The sequence below is a fragment of the Furipterus horrens genome, unplaced genomic scaffold (genome assembly GCF_987537825.1).
Source record: "Furipterus horrens unplaced genomic scaffold, mFurHor1.1.pri manual_scaffold_11, whole genome shotgun sequence".
NCBI lineage: Eukaryota > Metazoa > Chordata > Mammalia > Chiroptera > Furipteridae > Furipterus > Furipterus horrens.
Window position 1 is genome coordinate 43,496,996 of NW_028327181.1, and position 27,049 is coordinate 43,524,044.

The 27,049-nt window shown below is 40.1% G+C and overlaps 1 protein-coding gene across 1 annotated transcript in view; it reads left to right on the plus strand.

Annotated features, from left to right (window-relative positions):
• NCOR1 (nuclear receptor corepressor 1) overlaps nt 1-27,049 on the plus strand; it is a 193,612-nt gene that overhangs the window by 81,724 nt on the left and 84,839 nt on the right. Inside the window, exons 11-16 of the mRNA XM_090292316.1 lie at nt 628-800; nt 1,648-1,738; nt 3,382-3,560; nt 4,060-4,114; nt 4,805-4,906; nt 23,066-23,193. Coding sequence (XP_090148442.1) covers nt 628-800; nt 1,648-1,738; nt 3,382-3,560; nt 4,060-4,114; nt 4,805-4,906; nt 23,066-23,193 — 728 coding nt within the window. The remainder of the gene's footprint in view (nt 1-627; nt 801-1,647; nt 1,739-3,381; nt 3,561-4,059; nt 4,115-4,804; nt 4,907-23,065; nt 23,194-27,049) is intronic.

Here is a 27,049-nt window from a genome sequence, read left to right on the forward strand (position 1 = left end):
CTTTTGTATTTATAAAATAAGATCATGCATTAATCATTTTTCTAAAAGTATTAATTCTTGATTTCATGTCATTTGCTGAATTTTTTTATCATTAAAGTATAACCAATTTCTGTCTTTTTCAGACTGTTAAAATGTTTATATAGCATTATTTATAAATAACAAAAATATGCAAGTAACTATCAATAGAGGGATGATTAAAGTGTGTTTTCTGACACATAGGAAGATAACGACAAAATGTTAATATGGTTGTCTGGTGATTGGGATTATGAACTATTTATATGTTTTTTCTTTTAAATTTACATTTTTGACAATGAAGACATTGTTATCAGAAAAATAATAAAAGCTGATCTGCTATTAGTAGCTCATCAGTTCATTGATTAATTTGTATAGTCTTCATGTTAACTAAAAAAATCCCATCAATATATGTTCTATATGTCAGATCTTTTGTAGGCAATGAAGATCCCTTTCTTTCTCCTCTTTCAGATCAAGGACAGCTTTTCTTTCACAATTGAGTCATAGGTCAAATGTACTTCTGACTTAGCATTAAGAAGTAGTGTATACTTTAAAGTATTGGGTTTGTCAGAATTGCAGAGTTTTGTTTATTAATTTGTTACGGGTATTTAATAGGAACAAAAAATCTGCCAACGTTATGATCAGCTCATGGAGGCATGGGAGAAAAAAGTGGACAGAATAGAAAATAATCCTCGAAGGAAAGCTAAAGAAAGCAAAACAAGGGAGTACTATGAAAAGCAATTTCCAGAAATTCGAAAACAGAGAGAACAGCAAGAAAGATTTCAGCGGTAAGTAGCTGGTGTTTGGTGGCTGTGCTAGGTCCTCCGAATCGTACTTTTGATCTTCTACAGTATTTACTGTTCCCTGACTGATCATTAAGAAAATTTACAGAAAACTTTGTTTTGAATATGTGTCAGTAAATTTAATATGAATTTTTTATATGTAATCATGATGTTGGATCTAAATTTAAGTGAATATTTTGAAATTAATTCTTCAGTTCTTGAAAATACCCATTTCTTTGGAAATGACAATTAATAAGAATAGACTTGAGTATCTTATAATTTTTTATACCTACCAACATAGTCAAACAGTATTGAATTGGTTGCTAATTATAAAATTCTTTGATATTGGTAAGCTATTTTATTGTTTTTACTTTTAGAAAGCAAGTATTTTGCAAACTTTAGTGTTGTTCTCCACTGTCTCATATAAGAGTAATGAAAGCCCTTTTAAACATGATTAAGTTTTTATGAAGGATGATGGTTGTGTTTTTTCCCCTCTTTTAAAAAATGTTTGATGTGTTTTTCAAAGCCTGCTATTCTGTTCTCTGGAAGGTAGGCAAAAGACTGGTATTTGAAATGGTAATGGTACTAATAACTGTAGTTTTCCAGAAGTTTCCCATAAAATAGTTCTGTCATTTGAACTTGGACATGTAACCTTTATATCTTAATCTCAGAATTTAAATTGTTAATTTTAGAAATGATTCAAGCAAATTACTTAAAAGTAATTTAGGTTTCATCTCTGACTTCCATTTGGTTAAAAAAAATCTTCAGAAAAGTAATCTATATAAAAGTAATTTGATTTATATGTCTTCTTTATAAAAGGCATTTAAATATATTTATAATTTCTCATATTTAGAGTTGGGCAGAGGGGAGCTGGTCTTTCAGCCACTATTGCTAGAAGTGAACATGAGATTTCTGAGATCATTGATGGGCTCTCTGAGCAAGAGGTAAGAAAATTAATTAGTTTAATTTAATTGAATTCAGTATTGAGGAATTTTAGCCTTATACCCCAGGAACTAAGGGTTTATTTGTGTGTAAGTAAGGGAACATTTATGAGACTTGGACTGTTCCAAAGACTGGCCAACCACTGGAGGATTAAAAGAAGGTAGGCCCATGATCATATTGATATTTTACAAATATGGCTTGGGCAGCAGGAGGCTGTTACAATAAAAATAAGGACTTGAGTGAGGACACTGATAGGGATGTAGAGGAAGGGACTGATGGGAGAGATTAATAGAAGGTATAATGGGCAGAACAAGATGGATGGATTAAGTGTGGAGGTGAGAAAGAAGGAAAATGGAAAGTGACTTCCTGATTTCTAGGTTAGAGGACTGGGCTGGTGGTGCCATTTCATAAAATAGCAAAAGAGCATGTCTTTTGCAGATGTTTGTGTATTCACTTGTTGGGATCTCCAGAGGGTGGGTGCTCTTTAACCAGGTGAGTTTGAGAGACAGGTAGGATATGACATTAATAAGAATAAATTTCAGTCCTGAATACTGATTCTTTGTAGCTCTGTTCAAAATGTCTCTTAAGGTTGTTCCAAAGCCATGATTGATCTATTGAGTTTTGCTAGTTTTGATTTTATAATATAGCTTTTTAAAACCTCATCTCTAAATTCTGAAGGTCTTCCTTATTGGAACATGTTAGTCCCTTAAGTAATAATCAAAGTCAGTTATCACATTGCTTTATATTTCAAAATCTGTTGCCATAATTCCTGCAATGATAACTAAATCTGTGTTAAATATCTTACCTTGCTTTTTGACTGATTCCATGTAAACATCTAATACTAGTAGCAGTTAAGGTGATTTCAAACTAGTGTCTACCCCAAACAGTATTTGGATGTTGAGACTGATTGAGTTCCTCATAAAATTATGGACTTTGTAAGGACTTGTAATATCTGCTTCTCTGAGGAACAGTTTTTAGGGAAAAATCTAGTCTTGTATTGAAGTCTATTGTAATTTTGTTTAAAGTTTTTGATGGAAGTATATGCTTATGAACTTAAACTTAAATCAATTGTATAGATGTAGAAGAGTTTTCGTTGAATTTCTAAGGATAATAGTCTTAAATTTTTAATGGAAAGCTTATTTAAGATTAGCAAGAAGTATTTAATACTTAAATGAGTTTAGTTACTTTAGAAATCAATGATCTTAAGATTTTGGTGCCTGTTTGCTTAATTTTCTGTTTATTGTTCTCTAAAACGATGCTAAGATTTGTTCTCTAAATTGGTATTTAGACTTTTAAAAATGAGACTAAATATAATTAAAGTGTTTCAGAAGGTCATTACATTAATGAACTGTACATAACTGTCTTCTAGGTCTCAAATTCCATTATCTGAAGTATCAGCTTTGTATAAGTAATTGTAGTACTGGATTATTTAAAACAATGTGCATACTTTCCAGCTCTATATTCATTGAATGGATATTTATAAAATATATGAGTAATTACTCTATGTTAGATGTTATGGTACACACTACTATTGTTATTGAACTACCTATGTGTTTTTTTAGTATACTTTAAGACAGTTGGTCTATACCCTCTTTAAATTTTATTTTATATAAACAGCTTTTTTTTTTTTTTTTTTTTTTTGTAGAATAATGAGAAACAAATGCGGCAGCTCTCTGTGATCCCACCTATGATGTTTGATGCAGAACAAAGACGGGTCAAGTTCATTAACATGAATGGGCTTATGGAGGACCCCATGAAAGTTTATAAGGATAGGCAGTTTATGAATGTTTGGACTGACCACGAGAAGGAGATCTTTAAGGACAAGTAATTTATATTTTAAATTATTATCCAGTAGAAGCTTACATAAGTTAGTAAGAAAACATGGCCCTGTTCTGGCATTTGAATAGATACTCTGGAAAATAGAGAATATAAATTTGACATGATCTTCCCATAAGTTTACAGGTGGAAATATAAGTAACAGATAAGAACTAGGCTTAGGAAGTCATGTTGAAAGTGGTATCCAACCTTGAGTGGTGTGTGAATCATCTGGGGATGCTTTTCAAAAGTGCAGATTTCCATGCTCTACCATAGACCAGTCCAGCCAGTTCCTGGTGGATAGTTCCCAGGAATCTGGCCCCTTTAAAAGACACCAGTGATTTTATAGTTGTTCCTCAGGTTGGCAGCTAGGAATCACTGGGAATTAGCCGGTACATAATATTTCTATTCTGAAGGTTTTCTTTCCCCCTCTTTTGAGTTGTTAAAATATTTGTGTGTGTGTGTCTGTGTGTGTGTGTACATGTGTGTGTGTGTTGTTTTTACACAGGTTTATCCAGCATCCAAAAAACTTTGGACTAATTGCATCCTACTTGGAAAGGAAGGTAAGACATGGTTTGCATTGAGAATGTTTATAGGTTTATGATGGTTGCTACTTTGAAATTTTATGGTGTAATACCCAAAAGTAGTTAATGAGAACTGATTTTTGCAAAGGGCTTGCTACAGAGAAAATTTTCATATGACTGATATAGTGATATTTATAATTATATGATCACAAATCCTAAGCACAGAACACAGACTAATACGGTTAATGAAAAATAACCTGATATTGCATTTTCCTATAGACACACAGATTACAATGCTTTTTGAACCTCATTAAATTTCTTATTAAAATATCAGGGTCTTGATTTTCTCTGAATTTTTTTCACAGTGGGTTGAATGTAGTGTTTTGGAGCAGCATATTTAAAGAGATATTTTGAATGTTTTCATATAGGCAGTTAAGAAAGGAAATTAGTTAGTGGTTAATAAAAAGTGCTTGACTGTTTTTGATATTTTTTCTGATATTGTTTCTGGTAATTTTTTATGTAATTTGGATGGCCCATTAAAGTAGTAGACATAATGTGTTGATTTTTAGAGACTAGCTGTGCTTTAAAATGCTACTCATGTGTGTTTCTCCTCAATTTATACTTTGAGAATACCAGAGATTTTCCTTGAAAATGTTACTTGATTTTTAAAGAACTGTTTCATTGGATCCTCAAAATATATATATAAGTATATGTACTTCTTACTTATAGAGTGTTCCTGATTGTGTTTTATATTACTACTTAACCAAGAAAAATGAGAATTATAAAGCCCTAGTAAGAAGAAATTATGGGAAACGCAGAGGACGAAACCAGGTGTGTTCTATGTTTTTAAATTTTATTTATTTATTTATTTTTTTAGATTTTATTTATTTAGAGAGAGTGGAAAGAAGGGAGAGAGGGAGCGAAACATAGATGTTCCAGAGCTACACCAACTGGTTGCTTCTTTCACACCCCCTAGTGGGGGTCTGGCCCACAACCCAGGCATGTGCCCTGACCGGGAATCAAACCGGCAACCTTTCGCTTTGCAGGCACTGAACCACTGAACCACACCAGCCAGGGCCCAGGTGTGTTACTACTGTGTGGAAGAGGTTTCAGGGTGGGTAAAATGAAGATAAAATTGTTATAACAGGAGCTTTGTACTTAATAACATGTACTTTAGGGATTGGCGTTTCTATTAAATTAATTAGGATACTATAAACATGTTATGATTGTTCTGAAGTTAAGATATATAATGTTTTACCCTGGCTGGTGTGACTTTGAGTAGATTGAGCGCTGGCCTGAGAACCGAAAGATTGCCGTTTCAATTCCCAGTCAGGGCACATGCCTGGGTTGTGGGCCTGGTCCTCAGTTGGGGGCGTGTGAGAGGCAACCAATCCATGTACTCACATCAGTGTTTCTCTGTCTCTCTTTCTCCCTCCCTTTTCATCTCTCTAAAAGTAAATAAATAAAATCTTAGGGGGGAAAGAAGATATATAATGTGTCTTCTTATCTGTTTTGAATGTATTCTAAGTTTCTATTTAAAAAGTTTTGCAGTTCCATGTTATCTAAATCATGCATGTCAATGTTAACAATAATAAATAAGAGAGTTTTAACCACTCTATTTAATATATCATCTTTACCAGTCCTTTTGTCTGGTGGGTGGGGGGACAGGTAGGTGAGGGAGGAGACAGGTAGATAAGGTAAAGAAATACAGCATTGTAACCAGAGTACAAGATTGTTTATTGAAATACATGGGACCCGATTTTGTTTCAGATTAACCTCATTTTGAGAATTTAGATAGTTTTTAATACGATGCAGCATGTGTTTGCACAGTTGCAACTCAGTTATTTCTTCTAAAATAGCTACTTAGCAGCTGTCACAGCTCATGTGTGCTTTACCATTGAGGCTGCTGGGGTAATGCAGTCACCTGTTACCTTCCACACCCAGACACAAGTGGCAGCACGGAACTGTGTGTGTGAACGTGGCCAGCTGCTGACTGTTTTATTAGCGTCCCTGAATGTCTGGTTTCTATACACAGCTACTCTTCTTTCCTGGTCTCTTTGGTCACGAGATGCAAGTTTTTGGACATACTTTTAAAAATTATTTATTGTCAGAACTTTTGTGTTTTCTGGGTCATTGTTTCTTATAGAACACTACCACTTCATAAGATGTGATTACATATTCTTTGAAAACTGTATTTGGTTAAAAAAAAAAGTACAGGGAGTGGTTCTTGAGTCAATTGTGTAAATGCTGCTGGAGGTTGAGTCAGCTGAGATTATCTTGACAGGTGTTTTCAGTGGGTTGGTGAGGGAGCGAGAGATAAGATTATAGTGAGCCAGAGGGGATGCAGAAGGTGTGGGAGTGGCAGTGGTACCAGTGTCGCTGTGTTTGTAATGTTTGCTTATAAAGGGCGCGTGGACAGCAGTGCTGATGGGGACCAGAGGGGAGGAGAAGAGCATGCTTGTACATTGATGGGACTGATTGGTAGTCTGGAGAAAGAGGTAGATGAGTGCAGAGCTCTGTAGGGATTTATGAACCGAAGGGCAGCAGGTTGAATGTTGATGGTGAGATAGGAAACCTTATCCCACTAAAGGAGCCAGGGCCCCTGCTTCATGCAGTCAAAATGGAACCAAGGTCCTGTAGCGTAGATGCTTGAGCTCATCTATGGTTTAAACAAATTTCAGCCACAAACTTAAAAATAGCTTTATTCCTAATTACAAACTAGCATTTGTAACTTTCGTTTCATTTTTAGAAATTGTTACTGTGTAATTTTTTTCCATCCCAGATTAGGTAAAGGGATAACTTGATATTTATTATACCTTACATTGGTTGCATTAGCAGTCTCAGGCTTGTAATGATAGAGGAGAAAGCTCTAGTAGGAAGTTCTGTGTAACAGGCAGTGTCTCTGAACTCTGAAACATTTTCTTCTAAAGTTATTTGGGGTACCATTTCACTGTTCTCTGGAACACTTGCCCATGTTAGGTTTCAGCCATATTAGTGTTTTCCTGTGCACATTCTTGTTCTGTGTGAGCACATCCCCAAATGCATTTGCAGGATTGAGATTTTTCATTCTTTCTTTTAAGTGTTTCTTTTTAAAGATTTTATTCATTTATTTTTTAGAGAGAGGAGGAGGGAGGGAGAAAGAAAGGGAGAGAAACGTGTGAAAGGCACATCGACTGGTTGTCTCTCGTACGCTCCCAACTGAAGACCTGGCCCGCAACCCAGGCATGTGCCCTGACTGGGAATCAAACCTGTGACCTGTTGGTTCTCAGGCTGGCTATCAGTCCTTGAGCCACACCAGCCAGGGCAGATTATTTCATATGTATCCTAACCTTGACCTGACCCCTAGGATGTTTGCTCCTAGGACAAGACTGATTGTCTTGTCCTGCCCACATTCCCTTTCAGGTAACCTTGAAGATTTCCCTTTAGTTTTCTATTTTCCTGGTGGTTTTACTGGGAGTTGTTTTACTGAAAGGAGGGAGTTAAATGATGGACTTATACAACCCTTTCAGACCAAAGTAATCTTAAATCTGTTTCCTAATTGGTTGTATACTTCATTTCATTTTTGTCAAAACAGATGGACAGTTTTTCAGAAATTAGGTTGTGTTAGTTTAATATAGAACTGAAGGACATCAGAGCTGTTCCCAAAAGAGAGAAGCCATTGGACTTTTGAGCAGATGGGGAATATCAGATTTAGTTGAGACGGAGTTATTCTGGCTGCTCTATTGAGGTTAGATTGTGAAGCAAGGGAAGAAGCAGGGAGAACAGTTAGGAAATTATTTTAATCCCAGTGGCCTGGAGTAGGTTACAGTGGGGGAGGTGAGGAGAACTGATCAGTTTCTGGACATATTTTTAAAGGTAAGAGCAATGGGTTTTGCTGCTGAATTGACTGTGGAGGAATGTGAGAAACACAGTTACCAAAGGTAACCCAGGCGTAGGCGTGTGGAGGCGCCATTTGCTGTAGTGGGCATGACTGAAGAAAGAGAAGGTTTTGGGGGGAGATGGGACAAATTGGATTTCAAATGCCCATTAGACGTCCAAGTGGAGATCTAGAACACACAGTTAGATATATACAAGTCTGGAGTTTAGGAAAAAGATCTGGTTTGGAAATAATAGAATGTGCTATATAGAAGGGCAAAAAGTTCAGAAATACTTTTTAAAAAATCTAGTTAAAAGTTATGAACTTTTACATCCACGTGTCTTGATTTTATTGTACCTTCTTGGTTTTAACTCTGGTGGATATATCATAGAGATTCAACTAATTTGAAAATCATGTCACTGATTTATTATCCAGTTAAGTTTGAGTCACTAGGAATTATCTCAGGATTTAAAACAAATTTATTTCAAGACTAGAATTCTGCTGAACTTTTTAATTCTTTCAGTTTTTGATTTCTTCTCCCATCCTCCACTTCCAACCTCTTACTATAGGAAGTAATTTTTACTTCGTTGATTAATTTGTAATATGCTGTTGACTGAGATGCCTGTGATCCAGTTTCTGCTGTGCTCCTTTGCTTAACTGGGTTTTGGTTTTGTATGTACTTTTTAGATTCAGTTGTTGACAGTTGTGAGTTTCTTGTCATTTTAATGTTCATATTTTGTGCACTTTGATTTTTAACTTGTTATTGCTATAAGGTACCTAGTATATTGTTTACTATAACAATGAGTTTTAATCTTAAGTCATAAGGAAATGAGACAGATAATCGTGTTTTTGTTAAAATTGTGTTCAGAGATCATTGTTGGCAAACATTTTGACTCTTCTTGTAAAATGCTGTTAGATTCTGCCCAAGTCAGTTTTGCATTCAACTTAACTAGCATCCCATGACGAGAATGTGGTTCATTATAAATTTTAGTTGAAGTCATGAATACATATCAAAGATTGAAAGCTAAAAACTACTCTATAGTGCTTTTATTCGGTATCTAGAAATATATACGCCAAGTAGTAATTTAATTCTGTTTATAACATTTTGTTAGAAAAATTTCTTCTTACTTTCCAGCATAACTTCTCATTTAATAAATCTGTGACCCATTGTATAATCTTGCCTTTTTTGTCATAGATTAATTGACTGTATAGGCATGGGTTTATTTCTGGGCTCTCTATTCTGTTCCGTTGGTCCATGTGTCTGTTTTTATGCCAGTACCATGCTGCTTTGATTACTATCGCCTGGCAATATAGTTTGATATCAGGTAGCATAATACCTCCAGTGTTGTTCTTCCTTAAGTTTGTTTGGGCTATTTTAGGGTTTTTCGTTCCTGTTCTATGAAACATGCCATTGGTATTTTGATAGGGATTGCATTACTTTGGATAGTATGGACATTTTAATAATGTTAATTCATTCTATCCATGAGCATGATATATGCCTCCATTTGTGTCTTCTTCAGCTTTCTTAATTTCTCTTTCTGGTGGTTTGTTATTGGTGTATAAAAATGCAACCAATTTCTGAAAATTAATTTTGTATCCTGCTACATTAATTTATCAGTTCTAATAGTTTTTTTGTGTAATCTTTAGGATTCTCTATATACTGTATCATGTCATGTACAAAAATGGCAGATTTTCTTCTTTCCAATTTGGATGCCTTTTATTTAGTTTTCTTGTCTGATAGCTGTGGCTACACTTTCAAAACTTCTTGAATAAAAGTGGTGAAAGTGGACAACCTTGTTGTTGGGGGAGAGACCCAAAAGCCTAAATTCAGGATCAATTTTGAAGAAGGAACACATAGCCTTATTCAAATTCTTAAGAGCTGTAATAAGAGAAACTTCTGTACACAGGCAAAGCTACTGTTCCCAGTGGTGGTTGGCTGGGAAGAATCAACACCCTTTCCATTACAGCAGTGGTTCTCAACCTGTGGGTCGTGATCCTTTTGGGGGTCGAATGACCCTTTCACAGGGGTCACCTCAAACCATCGGAAAACACATATATAATTACATATTGTTTTTGTGATTTAATCACTATGCTTTAATTATGTTCAATCTGTAACAATGAAAATCGTCGGCAGCCGTCCGTCTCGAGAGACGATGGTGTAGCTTCTTAAGAGTCTATCTGCACTGCCGAGAATGGCTGTGCAGTTCGACTCGGGAGTGACATGGTATCTGTCTCCTCTCGTGTTGAATCGACATCTTGCGATGACGCTGGAGTGTCCTCTCCAGTGAAGCTGAAGCTACAGAGCCTGGGCAGGGTGATATGGAGGGTCTGCTGTTGCCCATGCAGCAGACCCCCCCTCTCTTCGCAGCTGAAGGGTCCAAGGGAAAGACGGAGTCAATACAGCTTGGCTTCAGGTGCGCCGCAGGAGTTGCCGGTGTTGACTACAACGTCAAACCGCCTTAGGGACTCCGGCTCCGGATTTTCTGTCGGGGTTTACTCCCTTAGCCTTTCCCCTGAAGAGGTATGCCGCAAGGCAGCAGAGGTTTTTTGGAGTCAGAGTTTTCCTTCTCTGATGTACCCTGACTGGAAGATCGAACCAGCGACACTTAGCTCGCAGGCCGACGCTCAATCCACTGAGCTAAACCAGCCAGGGTTTTAACAATGAAAATACATCCTGCATATCAGATATTTACATTACGATTCATAACAGTAGTAAAATTACAGTTATGAAGTAGCAACAAAAATAATTTTATGATTGGGGGTCACCACAACATGAAGAACTGTATTAAAGGGTCGCGGCATTAGGAAGGTTGAGAACCACTGCATTACAGGATCATTTTAAACTTTATTTTTCTCTTAAGTGTGTATATATTTTTAAAAACTTTTCTTTTTTAAAGTATATTTTATTGATTATGCAGTTACAGTTGTCCCAATTATTTTCCCTTTGACTCCCTCCACCCGGTACCCCCCTTCCCTCCATCAGTTCTTCCCCACTTAGTTCATGTCCACGGGCCATACATGTAAGTTCTTTGGTTTCACCCTTTCCTGTACTATTCTTAATATTCCCCTGTTTATTTTGTTCCTGCCAATTACACTTCTTAGTCCCTGCACCATTTCCCCCTTTCTCGCCCTTCCCCCTCCCAGCGAACCCTCCAAATGATCCCCATACCTATGATTCTGTTCCTGTTGTGGTCGTTTGTGTAGTTGGTTTTTGTTTTTGTTTTTTAAATTCAGTTGTTGATGGCTGTGTGTTTGTTGTCATTTTAATGTTCATAGTTTTGATCTTCTTTTTCTGAAATAAGTCCCTTTAACATTTCATATAATAGGGGCTTGGTGATGATGAACTCCTTTTAGCTTTACCTGGTTTGGGAAGCACTTTATCTGCCCTTCCATTCTAAATGATAGCTTTGCTGGATAGAGCGATCTTGGTTGTAGGTCCTTGCTTTTCATCACTCTGAATGCTTCTTGCCAGTCCCTTCTTGCCTGCAAAGCTTCTTTTGAGAATCAGCTGATAGTCTTATAGGCACCCTTTTGTAGGTAACTCTCTGCTTTTCTCTTGCTGCTTTTAAGACTCTTTATCTGTAACCTTTGGCATTTTAATTATAATGTGTCTTGGTGTGGTCCTCTTTGGGTCTAGCTTGTTTGGGACTCTGTACTTCCTGGACTTGTATATCTATTTCCTTCGCCAAATTTGGGGAGTTTTCCTTCATTATTTTTCCAAATAAGTTTTCAATTTCTTGCTCTTCCTTTTCTCCTCCTAACACCCGCATGATTCAGATGTTGGCACGTTTAAAGTTGTCCCAGAGGTTTCTAAGCCCCTGCTCTTTTTTTTCAATTCTTGTTACTTCTTTCTGTTCTGGGTTAATGTTTATTTTTTCCTTTTGTTCCAAATCATTGGTTAGAATCCTGGCTTCCTTTCCATCATTGTTTGTTCCCTGTATATTTTCCTTTATTTCATTTTGTATAACCTTCACTTGTTCCTTTACTTTGTGGCTATACTCAGTCATTTCTCTGAGCATCCTGATCACCAGTGCTTTCTACATCTGATAGGTTGGCTATCTCCATTTTGTTTAGTTATTTTTGTGGAGTTTTGTTCTGTTCTTTCATTTGGACCATATTTCTTTGTCTCCTCAATTTGGCAGCCTCCCTGTTTGTTTCTGTGTATTGGGTAGAGCTGCTTTGACTCTGTCTTGGTAGTATGTCCTAATGTAGTCAGTGTCCTGTATGGTCCAGTGGCACAGCCTCCCCTATCACCTAAGCTGGGTACTTAAGGTGTGCCCTTTATGTGGGCTGAGTACACTGTCCTCTTGTAGTTGAGCCCTGGTTGCTGTTGGCAGATTAATGGGGGGAATTTACCCAGGCCAGTCAGCTGTAAGGATTGGCTGTGACTGCTGACCACCAACCTCTGCCTTCCATGGAAGATCAGCTGTGCAGGGGCAGGGTGGTGGTGCTCTGACGTGGTCTGTAGGTGTCCACAGGGTGGGTTAGCCCTGTGGTTATCCAGGTAGTGCAGGCCCAGGGCAGCCCCCACCTGTGTTGTACCTGGGGCACCCTGCCTGAGCTGTAAAGCAATCTGAGATGGCTGCTACTTGTGCCTGGTGTGGGGCTGTGACTCCTCGGTCCTGGGATAGACCTTCCAAATTGTTATCCTCCACAAGTGGGTGAGAGACCAGCCTGCCCCGTGTCTGCGCCCCTCCTGCCTATCTCAGTGGGTATGGTTTCTTTAATTCTGTAGTTGTCAGACCCATTCAGATTGATTTCTGACAGTTCCGGCTGATGGTTGTTCTATATTTTAGTTGTAAAATTGTTGTGGTTCTAGGAAGAGGCGAGCCACATCTGCCTACGCCGCCATCTTGACTGGATCCTACAGGGTTCTTTTTAAAGGGAGTTCATAGTAGGGGTAAATATCAAAACCAGAAGCCAGTTGTGTCAATTTTCTGAGAGAACAATATATTACTAAGTTAAAATAAAAGTTAAACGATAACATCAGGCAGTTACTACACTCTTATGTACATTCATTAACCTCCTTCCTGGGATCATGGTGTTTGTCTTCGGGCGGCATTCCAGCCTCCTGTGTAGTTAGCCAAGTGTGAGGTTGTAGAACGTTCAGCAGTCACAGAGAGGTCAACATTTCTCAGACATTTTTGCTCCTGGACTCACATTGCATCTCTAAAGTGAGGTCCTCTATACTTGTCTTATTCCTGTTCTTAAAGAAAGCACTTTCAGCTTTTCCCCTGTTGAGTATGGTGTTATCTGTGGGTTTGTAATGTATGGCCTTTGTTATGTTGAGATATACTTTTGCTGAGAGTTTTTATCATAAATGGGTGCTGGGTTTTGTCACATGCTTTTCCACGTCTATTGACATGATCCTGTGATTTTTTATCCTTCATTTTGTTTATGTGGCGTATCACACTAATTGATTTGTGTATATTGAACCAGCATTTTCCCCAATGTGATTGATTATGGTGTATGATCTGTTTAATGTGTTGCTCAATTGTTTGTTTATATCCTTTGAGGGTTTTTTAATATCTGCATTTATCTCGAATAATTGCTAGTGCCTCTCTTGCCTTCATGATGGTATTTTTTGGTGATTGAGAGCTTTCACTCATTGGGAAAGGTCTTGGTTTAGAGGCATTAGAAATTAATACATTTTGATAAGATCAGCATAGATATTTTCTATTTACTGCCTGAAATACTTTTTAAGGAAAAATTTAGTGGCTGACGTAGTACTGTATTCTTTCTGCTTCCTGTGTACTTTTAGTTAACCATGTTATCAGTGGAAAACTAGTTCTTGCAGTATCACCAGGAAAAGAAGGTCCTGAGACTCACATTAGTTGATGGGGCTGTGATAAACTTTATTGATGATGTAAAATTAAGGGGGTTCCCCTTCTGACTTCCCAATGTTTTATCTCAGTCTGTACTGCCATGGCAAAAGTCCAACCTCGTATTCAGTAGGGACAGCATAAAGGCCACTGCCCACAGTTTCTGCTTCATATTATAGTGCAGTCCAGCCCAGCATCTGGCTAGCTTAGCATGTATTCCTAGATGCAGTCCATTGCTGGGCTGTGGTATTCAGGCATCCTCAGGTGCTTGCAGGTAGAGTTTGTGTGGCCATGGGCTACAGGGCTGCTAGGGCCACATGGCTGTGGAGGGGTGTACTGTACTGTGAGAGTGCAGGTCATCAGGCAAGCAGGGGTGGGGGGGGGAGCTTGAGCTTCTTTGTTCCCCTGGAGTTATATTAGCTTGGGCTTGGGACTGACTAAGCGATTTTTAAAACTGACTAATCAGTGTCCCAGGCTTTTACAGGCTTTTGTTAGGTTTACACCCTCTAGTTAAGACTGACAGGCCTCTATGGTCCAGCTTCACCCTCTGCACTCCCCAATGGTATTTAACTGATTATTAATAGGAAAGAAAAGCAAAAGAATTAGAAATTAAGCTTAATAAACTGGGAGCATAAATCTGCTTACTTAGCCAGGAAGCTGCATCTTTAAACCCTGGGGCATAATAGCATTGGTCCACCAGGAGAATTAACACTCCCTCCTTTCCCCTCTGGTACTGGATTGTTGGGGTGTGCAGGAGGAGATGATGGACCATAGATGCCTGTCAGTCTTAACTAGAAGGTGTAAACCCATTCAGAACCTGCAGAAGCTTGGGAAGTTGATTGGTGATTTAAAAAATACTCCTAGTTATAATCCCAGGGGAACAAAGAAGTGCGTGCACTCTATCCCTCCCTCCCTCCCTCTCTCTCTCACCTGGGTGACCTGTACTCTCTCTGTGCACTCACGCATCCTCTCTTCCTAGTCATGTGACCTTAGCCGCCACATGGCCCATGGCTGCACAGCTCCAGGAGGGAGCCTGAATACCACAGCCCAGCAATGGACTGCAGCTGGAAACATATGCTAAGCTAGCCAGATGCTGGGCTGGACTGCACTATATATGGATCAGAAACTCTGGGCAGTGGCCTTTATGCTGGCCCTACTGAAGACAAGTTTGGACCTTTACCGTGAGATAATGGAGATGGGACATTTGGAAGTCTGGAGGAGAACTTTCTTAATTTTACACCATCGGTAATGTTCACCATGGAGTCCCATCCTCCTGTGTGGGTCTCAGGAAATTCCTTGCAAGAACCCCACTTCCACTTCCACTGATAAGAATTATAGTTGCTTGTTCTTTAATTTAGTCTTATCTCTTTTTTTTAGAAACTTCAGTGCTGAGGAGTGGGATTTGTTTATCTTTTCTAAAGACTTGAGTATTTTTAAAAATATAAATATTATGAGCATTAGATATTCAATTAGTTAGATCTCAACATAAACAAAAATAGTTCTTACTATAGAGAATCCTCCTGAAATTGACCTTGTTCTTTCATCTTTATGAAACACAACGTTCACTTTTTTCATTTTGTTTTATTTATTTATTTATTTTTAATGTGTTTTATTGATTAAAATATTACATTTGTGCCAATTTCCCTTCCCTCTGCTCCCCTCCACCCGGTGGCCCCCCTCCCTCCAGTTGTCCCCCCCTTTTAGATTATGTCCATTAGTTGTGCATACAGTTCCTCCCAACCTCTCTCCGTCTATTCCATTCCCTCCTACCATGATCCCCAATTCCTATATCATCTCCCTCCCTCTCCCCACTCCCCCTCCCTGTTGACCTCCCCCCAATATGCTTCCCGTACCCACAGTTCCTTTTCCACTCTCGTTGCCTGTTTAGTTTGCCTTTGTTTCATCTCCCTAGCTTCTGTTTTTTAAACCAGTCCCTTTAACATCTCATATAACAGTGGTTTGGATCTAATGAACTCTTTCAGTTTTATTTTGTCCTGGAAACACTTTCTCTGTCCTTCTATTCTGAATGACAATTTCGCTGGATAGAGTATTCGTGGTTGTAGGTTTTGGATTTTCATTACTTTGAATATTTCTTGCCAGTCCCTTCTTGCCTGTAGGGTCTCCCTTGAGAAGTCAGCTGATAGTCTAATTGGGACCCCTTTGTACATAATTCTTTTCTTCTCTCTTGCTGCTTTTAAGATTCTCTCTTTATCTTTAACTTTTGACATTTTGATTATAATGTGTCTTGGAGTGGTTCTCCCTGGGTCCAGTCTCTTGGGAACTCTCCTTGCTTCCTGGACCTGCAAGTCTATTCCCTTCCCCAAGTCTGGGAAGTTCTCCTTTATTATATTTTCACTCAATTTTTCAAGTTCTAGTTCATCTTCCTCACTCTCTGGCAAACCAATGATTCTTATGTTGGGCCTTTTATAGCTGTCCCAGAGGTTTCTGATCCTCTCATTGTTGCTTCCCATTTCCTCTCGCTGCATTGGTTGACTGCTTGTTCCTTCTCCATATTCCAGTTTGTTGAAATGAACTCTGGATTTTTTTTCCTCACCATCTGTCTCGTATGTGGTTTTGTTCCTTTCGTTATGAATGTTTTTCGCTTCTTTCTTATCTTTTTCCTGCTCTTTTGTGAATTCTGTAAGCCACCTGATAACAATGGCCCAGAACTGAGCCTCTGACAGGTTTCTTATCTGTTCATCTGTCAGGTTCTCTATCTGTTGCCTGGTGAGTTGTGTCACCGGGATTTCTATAGTTGTCTGCCTCATTTTGACAGATGCGTTTTGTTTTCTTGGGCCGGCTATAGGGGGCAGTGCCTGTGTACGCGTCACAAATCAGCGACCGGCGCCTGTCTGCGACCTATTTCGCAGCCCTGTGGTGCTTTCTTTGGGGGCGGGGGTCCAAGATGGATTCACACAGTTATTCCGCTAGGAGACCGGGATCCGTCCTCCCGCCCCCCTGGGCCTCACTGTTCAAGGCGATGCGGTGGCTGCTTTCCCCAGTGCTGGGGTCGCGCACTGCCAGGGGCTTGACCGCCGCCGGGATTTTTCGCAGCCCCGCCGCTGTCTCAGGTGCCACCGCAAACAGCACTGCCCTCTTTAACTCTTACCTGCCCAAATGGCACCGCTGGTTTATAACTTCATATGTTGGGCTTCCGTGTAGTTTTATTTTCTGGAATTTCTAGTTATCCTTTGTTTTGAAGTAGTTGTATTCCTCTCTAGTTGTAGAGGGAGACCTAGCGTGTCCGTCTAAGCCTCCATCTTGGCCGGAAGTCCCTCATTTTGTTTTATAATGTACTCTCACATGCATAGTGAATACCCTGGTGTTTGACAGACACATTTCATATTATGACAACCTCCCTAACAGAAAGTATTTTATTCACTATCAGTTAGTTGTCGGGCTTAAGGAGAAGGAAACCTAGATACGAAGTACTGGGAATGCCAGCCAGTGAAGGGTTGGGTGATGTAACCAGTAACTTCCATCTTAGACCATGGGGATTGCCACTTCTCTTTATAGATTTGCCTGAAACAAAAGCAGTTCCAACTACTTCTCGTTTAAACTGATACCGGCCCAGTGTTCGTGTTCCAGACGCTACCAAACAAAGGCCAGTATTCAGTAGGTCAGAGTTTGGAGCCAGGAAGCTTTACTGATTCAGAAGGTGTAGCTGGACAGGATGGGAACCTAATTCTCAAATCCATCTTAAGAGAGTCTGGAATCCACCAGGCACACGTTATTGTTAAGGGAAGAGAAGAGCGGTAAGGCAAGGGTGGGTGCTGGCCATAGGCAGGTAGGCAGCAAAGGGATCGGAGGAAAAGCGCGAAATTTCTTATTCCCTCTGTCCCTGCTTGGTCCATTGATGCCCGCTGATCTGAGTCTGTATGGAGGCTCCCGTGTATCTGAAAACCACTCCTTGCTTTGTGCCTATTCCCCACCTCTTTGCTGCCTCAAGCAGAGTTCCTCTGGTTAATTAGCGTAACTCACAGCAGGGGCTATTAGCCCGCAGGCCGTTTGGGAGGGGAACCTTTTCACTGTGGGGGCGAGGCAGAGGCCCTGCGCTCCCTGTGATGCCAGCGGCAGTCATTCAGGGGACTCCATGCGGGTCGCCTAAAGCTAAGTGGCGGCTGCTCTCTGTGGCTGCCTTGGCGCCCCCTTTCCGCTCACTGCCGCCCGGTCAGCGCGGCTGCGCGGGATGGGGCGTGCGAGGTTCTGCTTTGAGGTGTCTGTCACACACTTCTACACACTGTGCCCAGCAGCTCCATCAGTTTCTGGGGTCGTTTCTAGACCCTCTGCAGAGCTGCGAGCTGCGTTTCAGAGGGGGTCCTGTTTTCATTTTCCTGTTGATTGGTTGAGGTGGGTGCTGCAGTTGCTTCTCCATTCCCAGCTCTATGAAAATAAAGTCAGCTGTTCTCTGGACTTCATGCAGCAGAGGAGCGTGTGGGGTTGCTCTCTTTCTTTACAACTATGGTTCCCGTTAAAAGGAGGAAACTGTTAGTGGAATAAGCTTATTATAGTCCAAGTATGAGGGAGCAGTGAACCTCTTTACTTACTTTCTGCTGAGTTGACACCTCCCCATTATTTCTTAGGGCTACAAACCATTTTTCTGGGTTACACAGCCTACTTGCTAGACAAAGAACAGTGTTTGTCATTGGGATGCTGTCTCATTGATACAGAATGACAGATGGATGCTGCATCTATGATGCAGGTGAAGTTATCAATATTTGAAATAGGTCTTTTGACCACTGTGGTATTGTAGGGAATCAGAGATAAATAAAACATCCCAGTTATAAAGCAGACCCAGTCATGGTTGGAAAGTATACATTTGAAAAATTTTCTGATTTCTTAGTTTTTTTCTCTAATTGTCAATATAAGGAACATCCATACCTGTAAAAATTTTAATGAGTTTATTTGAGCCAAACTGAAATTTGACATTCCAAAGGTCTGTTATTGCAAAAAGACAGGCTCAGTTAATGTAAAGACTGACTTTTGTCAGGGAAGCTTCTAGCCTAGGACACCACTGCCCATGACCTGCTATTAGTTAAAATGTTTTAATTTCAGACCATCCTGTGTGGTTACTTTAGGTCTCTGAGTTTGTAAGGCCACCATGCAGACCTCCCCTGAGCTTGTCAGGTTCAATATGTGGCCCTTTTTCATCCACATAATAATAATAAATACTCAGAAGAAACGGTAAGTGGCAGATAGCTGGGGTGAAAAATTGAGAAGGTCACATAAAATGATTGAAGGAATCATGGTATTGAAACAGTCTAACCAGGGGTCAGAGTGGAAAGTAGATGAGTTTTTGCTGATGGACTATGACATTTTCATGGAAGAAAGGGATCAAAGGCATTGGCAGGCATTTTAAAATCTGAAGAATAATGGCAAGGCATAATGAACTATGTGATAAACCATCTCTGTTCTTGGGAGAATTTGAGAAGTCAGTCTGTAACAATAAAAGAGGAAGAAAGAGATTATAGGTAGATTTTGTAAAATCTGAAAAAGCAAGTATTTTTAAAATACCACATTTTAACAGTGTTCTGGAATTGGCAGTCGGGAACAATTAAGAATACAGATTCTTCTTTCCACCATGGTTGGAAGAAGGCACTTTGTAGGACCTGTTGTAGAGTGGTCAGTAAGGCCTTTGTTATCTTAAAAAAAAAGCCAGATTTTACTTTTCGTAAGCAGGTAGAAGACTGAGATGCTATTAAGAATTAAGGAACGTTTTACTTTGAATAAATGGGTATTTCACATCTGGTGAAAGGAACAGGTAAGTGGACTGGCAGTTATTTTGAGGCAGGATTAGGACATCAGCCTGGATCAGAATGAAAGATTTAGGTGCAAGGACAAAAACTTTTCAAATAACCAGAATAAAGGAATCTGGGTTTTGCTGTATCTAACACATGTAGATACTTCCATGGTCCATATGTTCTGCTAGAAAATGGGGATACTTAGATGGTTAGGATTGGGTCCGCATGTCACTGGGCAGGGACCAGGCTGGAGTGGGTCTGCCATGGGCCAGCCGGTAGCATGTAGGTTCTTGACTTGGTGCGGGAAAGATTTCACAAGACAAGACCAGGTGATTTTGAGAGTATGTTTGTTAAAGTTGGAGACAGGGAAACAAAGGAAGGACTTAGGGTAGAAGAAGCAACAGGAGAGCCCAAGCGGTGCTCGGCTTTCGCTTCCTTATAAAGATTATAGAGGAAAAGTGAGCTGAGGCGGGACTGCTGTTAGCTCACTAAAAAGTCAGAGAAAAGGGAGCTTGGAAGACAGAATGTGGGGGTGAGCCTGGGATGAGCTGCCACTGCCACTGCCTCTGCCTGCTGCTACCCTGGTTGCAAGTCTCATGGGGATCTTTAAAGTTTAGAAGAAAAGAAAGCAAGAGAATATTAAGAAATGAGAGTCAAGCGGGAGTGCTCCAAATAGGTTGAACACTGGCATCCTTTGCCTTGAGGATTTTTATCCCTTTTTCTTTGGGTGGGAATCCCAGGGGAGGTCTCAGGTGAGATTTCAGCAGAATATTCATCAGCTTTCCAGGTGCATTCTTTAATATGCTGATGCATCAAATTGAGTGTAGAGGAGAGTTGGGGATCATTCTCTAATAGCTTCACTGCTTTACGTTTATCTGTGTCTGTCTGCCTCTAAGGGTTTTTTGTTGTTGTTCTGTTTTTTGCTTTGTTTTGTTATTTATTCCCCTGACTTCATCTGTCCTTGGGTCGGCTGGCACAAATGGTACAACTTTGGTCTCTGTTACCTATCTCCCTGACTGGCATGATTTAACCTATTTATTCTCTGGTTAGGGAGGAGAGATATAAACCTCTCCTTGAATAGGAAGAAGGATAAGGTGCTGCAATTCACTAGCTGGCTGTAAATTGTTCAGATTGTTTGGCCTGGTTTAATTATCTTGTCTCAGTTCCCTCCTTCCACTTGCCAAGTGATTTCCCTAGCTTTTTACTCTCCTGCCTCACTTGCCCTTTATGAGATGTTAACACAGTGAGCCAGGCAGACCCTGATAACCAGATACTACACTACCCTGGGATAAGTACTACAAGCAGATGTGGCCTGCGGCTTCTGTGGAGATCCAGAAAAGCCACACAGGAGGTGTAGCATTTTGAGCTGAATCTCACTGGATGTATAGGGGTTTTCTAGCAAGGAGGAGCGGGTAGAAAGGGTATTCCAGGCAAAGGCATGAAAATGGTGGGCGTGCTATGTGACTCTTGAGCAGTAAATAATGTAGAAAAGTAGAGGATTGAAAGAGGTACACACGGTGTTACCAGACAGGGGCCTGGCCCTGAGTGGGTCTACCGAGGGCCAGCTCTAGCTTGTAGGTTCTTGACTGTGTAGGAAAGATTTCACAACATGAGTCCAGGTGACCATGAGGGTCCGATTATTAAAGGTAGGGACAGTGAAACAAGGAAGGGCTTAGCATAGAAGAAGCAACAGGAGAGCCTGGGCTGGGCTGCCTAGCTTACTGGGAAGCCAGAGAAGAAGGGGGCCTTGGGGACAGATTCAGGAAATTAGCCTGGGACAAGCTGCAGCCCATTGCGCCCCCCATGACTGCAAGTCTTGAAGTCCCCTGTGAGTTTAGGAGATGCATGCCTGTGGGGGTACAAGAGGAGAAAGGGAATGGCCCGGGCTGCTCCCCAGAGGGGCAGAGTGCACTGGGTCCTTTGTCTTGAAGCTTTTGTCCCTTTCTGGCAGGGAGGAATCCTTCAGGGGAGGTCTCAGGGGAAGGTTCCAGCAGAATATTTATCCGTCCTCCAGGTGTGCCCCGTCAGGGTCCTGGTCTCCACGGATGGGTCAGTGACAGGGCAGGTGGTCTTTAGTCATTGCAGCCTGTCCTAGCATTGCCCACCTGGTTTTGCTGCGTTTCTGGGCCTGGAGCTGAAATACATCTGAGGCCCAGATGTTATCTGCAGGGAGGTGACCTTCTCTTCTGTATCTGGCTGTAAATTGCTTGGCCTGTTTGTTCAGCTGTCTTTTCTCAGTTTCCCTATTTTACTTGCCAAGGAATTTTCCTAGCCTCAGTGGGGCTTAGGCTGTGTGCTGTGATGATGAGTTGGAGTTCCATTCTAATTTAGACAGTCTTGATTTCTGAAATAAATAAAAATAATAATACTCAACACAAACTTAATTTTACTTTTTTCTTTGAGAGTCACAATTTTAGGAAGTGAGACATTGAAGATAAAAGGGTCCATACTTCATTCTCTTTCAGTCTTTGTTCAGATACGTATTTTCAATTACATAGTTGGAATTACAGCTAAAAAATATTTGTGCTGTACTTCTTTTCACTTTATTATATCCTTAGTATTTTTCCAAATTATTTAATCTTGATAATGACCATAGCCATCTGCTATCCCATTAAATTAATGTTCCCCCCAAACAGTAAAAACATAAAGATGTTTCTTATATTCATATGATGAAAAAACTGAGAACAAAGTTAATATCAAATACCAGAGGGAGGCTTTGAAAAATTATAGGTTATCAAATTTAAGGTAGAGTTGAAATGCTTGAATGACAGATTATAGATATAAGAGTTTAAAAAAGAGAGAACCAACCTGAGATTTTTGGTTTATCCATACCTGAGGACATTTTTTCATTGCTTTTAGAGAGAGAGGAAGGGGGAGGGAGAGGAACATTGGATGTGAGAGAGAAACATAGATTGGTTGCCTCTGGGAGGCTCCCTGACCAGGGAATGAACCCACAACCTACGTATGTGCCCTAACCAGGAATCAAACCTTCAACCTTTCGGTGTACAGGACAACGCTCCAACAACTAAACCACACCAGCCATGGTCCAGCCTCAAATTTCTAAGTGGAATCTTAACATTTTCACTTCTCTGATGGGTTCAAACACTATGGGTATTTGTGTTTGTGCACATGTGACTTTTTAAACAATATATAGAAAATATATTAAAGAGCATTAGGCTACTTATTTTAAAAGATGTTTTTATTTACTTTTTTTTAGAGGGGAAGGGAGAAAGAAAGAGGGAGAGAAACATTGATGTATAAGAGAAACATAGATTGGTTGCCTCTTGCAGGCCTCCAGCTGGGGACCTGGCCTTCAACTCAGGCATGTGTCCTGGCTAGGAATCAAACTGGCGTCCTTTTGGTTCACAGGGCAGTGTTCAACCCACTAAGCCACAGCACCAAGGGCTAAACTGATTTTTAACACATGATCCCTCATTACATTGTAAATGACTAATAAGTTAATCAAAGTTAATCATTTATTGATTTTGTTGCATAGATATGTATTAAAATTCATCATCAGAATTTGAGGAGCTAGTTATTTTACCTTTGAATTTATAAATGATTATTTTAGCAGCAGATTGCCCGACCATCACAGGAAGAAAAAGTAGAAGAAAAAGAAGAAGATAAAGCAGAAAAAACAGAAAAAAAAGAAGAGGAAAAAAAAGATGAAGAGGAAAAAGATGAAAAGGAGGACTCTAAGTAAGTAAAAATAATTAGTTAAATAATTAATATAGTTAATTTTAAATAAAAGTATAAATTTTTAGATAAAGGAATTATTGGGATGTGTGCTTTAATTATCTAATAATTATTTGACCTAATTTAAAAGTGGAGTATTTCAATAAATATAGACTTACTTGCCAGACATGATATATTTACTTCAGAAGGGATAGGCTACAATAATATACACTTACAAGTGAGATATATCAAATATAATTTAATCTTTGATTTGGAAGATACCTCAGGATGTTTTTTGTACCTCAGATAGTATACATTAAAGTTAAAATACTGATAGTTTATTTATATAATGCCTATATTCCAGCTTTATTGATTTTATTTATTATATGAAATGGAGTTCCTGATTTGTTTGTGATTGTTGTTGTTTTCCTGGTTATAAAAATAATTCTTGCTCATTACTGAAAATTGGGAAAAGAGAGCAAAATATGAAGAAAATTACCCTGTGATTCTGCCACTTTGAGACAGCTACTGTTGATTCCTTTGTGTACATGTTGTGTCAGGGTGGTGAGGGGGGCTCATCAGCTGGGTTGTTTGTGTGTCTCCCTAATAAAAAAAATCAGCTTTATTGAAGCATTATTTACGTAGAATAAAATTCACCAGTTTTAGGTGTATGTGTTGATGTATTTTGACAAATGTGTGTGCATTGGTGTAACCATTGCCAGAATTGTGATATAGATAGAACATTTTCATCACCCCAGAAAGTTCTGATATACTCCTTTGCATAGTTTTCCTCTCCCCTTTCTGGCTTCTGTCAACTGCTAGTCTTTTGCATTGTATAGAATCTTATAGAAACTGAATCATACATTATATAATTTGTGTGTGGTTTCTTTTACTTAACGTAATGCCTTTGGGGTCCATGTATAATGCATGTATTAGTAGTTTGCGCCTTTGTAATATTTGTTATATTTTGGCAACACACCCAATGTAGGTTTGCCTCATGACCGGCAGACGTTGGCTACCTGGCCAGTGTAGGTTGACCTCACGACCAGTGTATGTCGGCAGCACAGCCAAAGTAATTTGGCCTCAAAACCAGCGTGTGTTGGCAGCCCAGGCAACATTATGTGGTTGCCCAGCCAATGTAGGTTGTCCTCCCTACTAGAGTAGGTTGACTGCCCAGTCAACATTGGTTGGTTTCATGACCAATGTACATTGTCCGCCCAGCCAATGTAGATTGGCCTCATGACTAGCTTACGCAGGCAACACGGCCAAAGTAGATGGGCCTCACGACCAGTGTATGTTGGCTGCTAGGCCAGCATAGTTTACCTCATCACCATTGTATGTTGGCGGCCCAGCCAACATAGTTTGGCCTCATGACCAGCATATGTTTGCCAGCTGGTCAACGTAGGTTGGCCTAATGACTAGGTATGTTGGTATCCCAGGCAATGAAAGTTGGCCTCATGACTACCGGACATTGGCATCCTGGACAATGTATATTTGCCTCAAGCCCAGTGTTGGGTGGCTGCCCAGCCAAGATAGTTTAGCCTTACGACCAGTGTAAGTTGTCAACCCAGCCAACGTAGGTTGGTCTCATTACCAGTGTACATTGGCAGCACAGCCTATGTAGAGTGGCCTCATAACCAGCATACCTTGGCATCCTGGGCAATGTAAGTTGGCCTCATGACTAGTGGACTTCGAATCCCAACCAATGTATGTTGGCCTCAAAAGAGGCTTATGTTGGCAGCCCAGCCAGTGTCGGTTGGCCTCACAACTGGCTTATGTTGGCTACCTGGCTAACATCGGTTGGCCTCATGACCCTAAATCACTTGACGTGTTTTTTTTTTGTTTTGTTTTTTTAAGTATATTTTATTGATTATGCTATGACAATCCCAATTTTTTTTCCCTTTGCTCTCCTCCCTCTGGTAACCCCCCTTCTCTCCAGAAGTTCCCCACTTAGTTCATGTCCATGGGTTGTGTGTGTAAGTTCTTTGACTTCTCCATTTCCTTTACTGTTTTTAATATCTGCCTGTCTGTTTTGTACCTACCAATTATGCTTCTTAATCCCTGTAACTTTCCCCCCATCCTTCCCTTTTCCCCTCCCCGCTGATACCCTCCATGTGATCTCCATGTCTATGATTCTGATCCTCTTATAGTTGTTCACTTAGTTTGTTTTTGTTTTTTAGATTCAGTTGTTGATAGTTGTGAGTTTGTTGCCACTTTAATGGTCATAGTTTTGATCTTCTTCTTTATCTTCAATAAGTCCCTTTAATGTTTCATATAATAAGGGCTTAGTGATGATGAACTCCTTTAGCTTTACCTTGTCTGGGAAGCACTTTATCTGCCCTTCCATTCTAAATGATAGCTTTGCTGGATAGAGTAATCTTGGTTGTAGGTCCTTGTTTTTCATCACATTGAATACTTCTTGCCAGTCCCTTCTTGCCTGCAAAGTTTCTTTTGAGAAATCAGCTGACAGTCTGGTGGGAACTCCTTTGTAGGTAACTCTTCCTTTCTTTTGCTGCTTTTAAGATTCTCTCTTTATCTTTAACCTTTGGTGTTTTAATTATGTGTCTTGGTGTGGTCCTCTTTGGGTCCAATTTATTTGGGACTCTCTGTGCCTGCTGAACTTGTATGTCTGTTTCTTTTGCCAAATAGGGACGTTTTCCTTCATTATTTTTTCACATAAGTTTTCAATTTCTTCCTCCTCTTCTCCTTCTGGCACCTCTATGATTCAGATGCTGACACTTTTGGAGACGTCCTAGAGTCTTCTTACTCTCTATTTTTTGAATTCTTGTGTCTTTATTATATACTATTTGACTGTTTACATTTCAATTCATTGATTTAAACCTCAGCTTCCTTCCCTTCTCCATTGGTTTCATGTGGATTTTTCTTCATTTCATTTAGTATAGCCTTCACTTTCCTTATGCATTTATCATAATCATGTTTGTTATGTCTGTGAGCATCCTTATCATTAGTGTTTTGAACTCTGCATCTGATAGGTTGGCTATCTCCATTTCATTTAGTTCTTTTCCTGGAGTTTTGATCTGTTCTTTCATTTGGGCCTTATTTCTTTGTCTTCTCAATTTGGCAGCCTCCCTGTGTTTGTTTCTATGTATTTGATAGAGCTGCTTTGACTCCCTGTCTTGGTGCACCTATTATGTAGTAAGGGGTGGAGCCTTAGGTATTTGTCAGTGCTGGGTGACCTGTTTCAGTGCTATGTGGCACTGTATGTGGGGGGAGGTCAGAGAGGGAACAATGCCCCTGCTCAGCACTCTCCTCTTTTCCGGTCACTTCACACGCTTCCTATGTATGACTGGTACCCCTCTAGCTGTTACCCTTGTGGTGGTTCCCAGAGTGGGTGGGCTTGTGTACATTCTAGGACCGTGTCGGCCCTCTAAACAGACTCTCCTGAGAGACAGGCAATTTCTTCCACGGTGCCAACCCCCACTGGTTTTCATAGCCAGAAACTATGAGGCTTTATTTTCCCAGAGCTGGAACCTTGAGCTGTGCAGTCTGGCCTGGGGCTAGGATCACTCCCCAGGTGTTCTTCCTGGCTTTTATCCACCACAGTGAATGTGGGACTGCCAGCTCCACTGGCCACCCTGCTGCCTTGCCGCCATCACACTGCACCCTCTCGGCCCCAGCTCCCCATCTCCGCCCCTCCTACCCATCTGGATGAATATTTCTTCTTTAAATTGTTGGTTATTGGACTTCCATACAGTTCAATTTTCTGCCAGTTCTGGTTGTTTTTTGTTTTGAAGTTAGTTGTGATCCTTCTTACGGTTGTGTAAGGAGGCGAAGCGTGTCTACTTATGCCTTGATCTTGGCTGGGAGTCCTCACTTGACATGGCTTTTAAAGGTTAGATACTCATGCCATTCTGATATT